The sequence below is a fragment of the Myotis lucifugus genome, unplaced genomic scaffold (assembly GCF_000147115.1).
Source record: "Myotis lucifugus unplaced genomic scaffold, Myoluc2.0 scaffold_2, whole genome shotgun sequence".
Lineage (NCBI taxonomy): Eukaryota > Metazoa > Chordata > Mammalia > Chiroptera > Vespertilionidae > Myotis > Myotis lucifugus.
The window spans coordinates 807,755-811,205 of NW_005871050.1; the positions used below are offsets into that span (position 1 = coordinate 807,755).

The 3,451-nt window shown below is 51.3% G+C and overlaps 1 protein-coding gene across 1 annotated transcript in view; it reads left to right on the forward strand.

Annotated features, from left to right (window-relative positions):
- Positions 1 to 403: 403 nt before the first annotated feature.
- Positions 404 to 3,451, forward strand: part of MCF2 (MCF.2 cell line derived transforming sequence) — a 121,766-nt gene continuing 118,718 nt past the window's right edge. Inside the window, 1 exon segment of the mRNA XM_023757085.1 lies at positions 404 to 665. Coding sequence (XP_023612853.1) covers positions 404 to 665 — 262 coding nt within the window.

Sequence of the window (3,451 nt, forward strand, 5' to 3'; positions counted from 1 at the left end):
CCCCACAGGGGTTTTTTCCTTTTTGGGCTACCTGGAAGGCCCTTCTCCAAAATTTCCCCGGCCTTCTTTTCTTTTTTTTTGGGAAGCTAAAGGGGAAGGGGGGGGTGCCCCCCCCTCGGAAGAAGTTTCCCTTTGGGGGGGGGGGGGGGGCCGAAAAGCCCTCCCCCCCGGGGCCCCAAAAATCTTGAAGCAACTTTCCCGGGCTCCGGGTTCCCCCCCCCCTCCGCGGGCTTCCGCGCCCCCACCTAGCGGGCTCAGGCGGGAGGGGCTGGCCACAGCAGGACCGAGCGGGCCTGGCGGCAGGACCCCTCCGGCCGTGCGTGAACGCTCAGGCACCGACGCGGGGCGGAGTTCAGCAGCGGACCTCTGGGGTGGCGGTCCCAGCCCGGACTCCCGCGTGCCGATGGCGGCTGACGGTTCCCGGCCCTACCTGGGCTCGCCCGGTCTGGCGGAGCGGCACGTGCCTCAGGCCTCGGAGCCAGAGACCACTGAGTTGGGCAGCAGGACCCCGGATCTGCCCCTGAACCAGGACGCCTGTGTGTCCGTGCCTAATGCCCAGGCGATCACTCTGCAGGTGGACATGGCCATGGCCCTTGAGCGCGTGGACTTTGCAGAGCAGTACAGCCAGAGCTATCTCTGTCTCCTGCAAACGGTCTTCTTCGCAGGTAGGCACCCTGCTGCGCGCGCCGCCCGGTGGCCCAGGCTCCTGACTAGCTTGCTTCTCTCCTAGCCGGCTCCCTCCTCAGCCCGCCCAGCTGGCGCGCACACTTTGTCTTCCCTCGCCCCCAGCGCACGCACACCGGTCCCCACTTCGGTGGCGCTCCCAGCTCCCCTGTTCCCTCCGGCTGCTGCTGCGCTGCAGGGTGCGCCTCTTCCCCTTCGGTCTGCAGGCGCGCCGTGAGAAAGTGTGAGCAGCGGGGTGAGGATGTCTCCGCTGTGGCTGGTCAGGTCCCCTCTCCTCACTCGTTTCTGTGTGTCTCCAGAGAGGTGGGGATAGAGGGTATCTTCCAACTGCGCTTCCAGCAAACCAGAGCCAGCCTTCCCTGGGTGCACTTGCCTTGAATATTACCTGAATGATGGAAAAGCGATGAGCTGGGGTTGAATATTACGGGGGTGGGGGGGCGGGTTGGGGGGGTACGGACCAAGTCGAAAAAGGCGCTGGGGTTCTGAGACAGAGGGCACCGCAGTTGGAGAGAAGCAGTGGCGCCTGCGACGCGGCTAGTGCGTCTTTCTGGTTTGGTCCATGAGCTTCCTGCCTCGTGGGGTCCTCGCTACAATGGCTTCGTTTGTCTGAAAGGACGAACAAACTCCAACAAACCCACAAAACCTTGACTGCTGCTGTCGCGGTGTGCTTCAGGGGTGTGAGCGGCATAACGTGAGCTTGGTCACTTGCCATCTGTGATGTACATAAGTTTACTCACCTGAGGTGCCAAACTTTGAGGTTGGTGCTGCAGGTTCTGGGCTCCAAGGGCCTCAGTTCCTTTGGGACCCTGCAGACTGGGGCGCGGGAGCAACCCGAGAACTGGGTGCAATTCTTGGACTTTTTAATTTCAGCCAAGGCTTATCAGACCAGTCTGCCAAGTACTGCCATTGATTAACATGTCTTCCTCTGTGCAAATTTTCATTTGGTTTAGCAGGTGTTAAGTCTTGCAATGGGAGGTTTGTCATCCAAAAATTAGACTTAGTGGTATCTTTTCACAAATGAGGTAGCCACAACACACGTTCCAAATACCCATGCTTATTCAGGGCTGGCAGGCTCTCTTTTCCTGGGTATTATGACGCATCACAACACCTAAATGTTTTCACACAGGCTTGCAGTACTTTTCTGCTTTTCAGTATTTTTAGCAGTGCCATCTCTCTCCGCATGGACCAACAGAGTGTCCTCGAAGTGGTTTGTACCTATGCTGTTAGAACACGACACTCTTACATGTGAAAAGGATTTCATGTATTAAAAATATTCATATATTGAAAATATGTTTACAAAGCTTTTCATTGTGGTACAGAACTTTCCAAAAGAACATTTCAATAATGCCCATTTATAGACTACCAGAAACATGCTACAGTGTGATAAACTACAATCGCTCATGCATGATCTGCCGTGGCTCAGCCAGGAGAGGGAAATATTGACTCCATTTAGGGGGTTAAGGGAAGCCTTCAGGGGAAAGGGTGATGCATGAGTGAATTGAATCTTTAAGGATGTATACATATTTCCTGGTGGACTGGGGATGGGGATGGGATGGTTGTGGTGGGAACAGGTAGGGCAAGGGGTATTCCAGGCAAAGGAAATAATATATGCAAAAACAAGCAGAAAGGCCACAGAATAGTAGGTTTGGGAAAGTTTTTGTTTTAAATGAGTGGAGTGTAAATTGTGGAAAGTACAAGAGAGAGAGATATTTGGAGAGGTAGGCAGGGGATGGATCAGGTGGAGCTTTGTAAGGCATATTAAAGTGCTTTACTTTATTTGTAGGGTAATGGGGAGTCATTGGAATATTGTAATGGGGAAGTAGAGCAAGGCTGCTGTATATGGTTGTACTGTTGTGCACTACAAAATCCTTAGTAGGTCCATTCACACAGGCTGGCCCTTGCTAGGGTTGTACAATGCACGCTGTACACCAGTGATGGTGAACCTTTTAAGCTCAGCATGTCAGCATTTTGAAAAACCCTAACTTAACTCTGGTGCCGTGTCACATATAGAAATTTTTTGATATTTGCAACCATAGTAAAACAAAGATTTATATTTTTGATATTTATTTTATATATTTAAATGCCATTTAACAAAGAAAAATCAACCAAAAAAATGAGTTCGCGTGTCACCTCTGACACGCGTGTCATAGGTTTGCCATCACTGCTGTACACAGTGGTCAACAGTGGCAGTGCATGGTGGGGCTTCTTGCTTTTATAAATATCACAATGTGTGGAGTATGCAGTGCAGAGGAAAAGGACCCAAACAGAAAAGCCAGTTAGAAAGCAGTTGTAGAAAGCAGGGCAAAAGTGGATGATGGCATGGACCAAGTTCTAGGAATGGGGTCAAAGAGAGAAGCTTGGGGAATTGAGAGTGTAAAGTTGATTTGACTTGGTGACTAGGTGTGAGGTTTGAGTACCAGGGAAGGAGACTAGGTTCATTCCAAGTTTCTGGTTAGAGTGACTGGAAAGGGAGGGGGGCTATATAATTAAAGCAGGAAATGGAAGAATACATTTTTAAAAATATATATTTTATTGATTTTTTTTTTTTACAGAGAGGAAGGGAGAGGGATAGAGAGTTAGAAACATCGATGAGAGAGAAACATCGATCAGCTGCCTCCTGCACACTCCCTACTGGGGATGTGCCCACAACCAAGGTACATGCCCTTGACCAGAATCGAACCTGGGACCGACGCTCTATCCCAGTGGTTCCCAAACTTATTTGGCCATACCGCCCCCTTTCCAGAAAAAGTATTACTCAGCGCCCCTG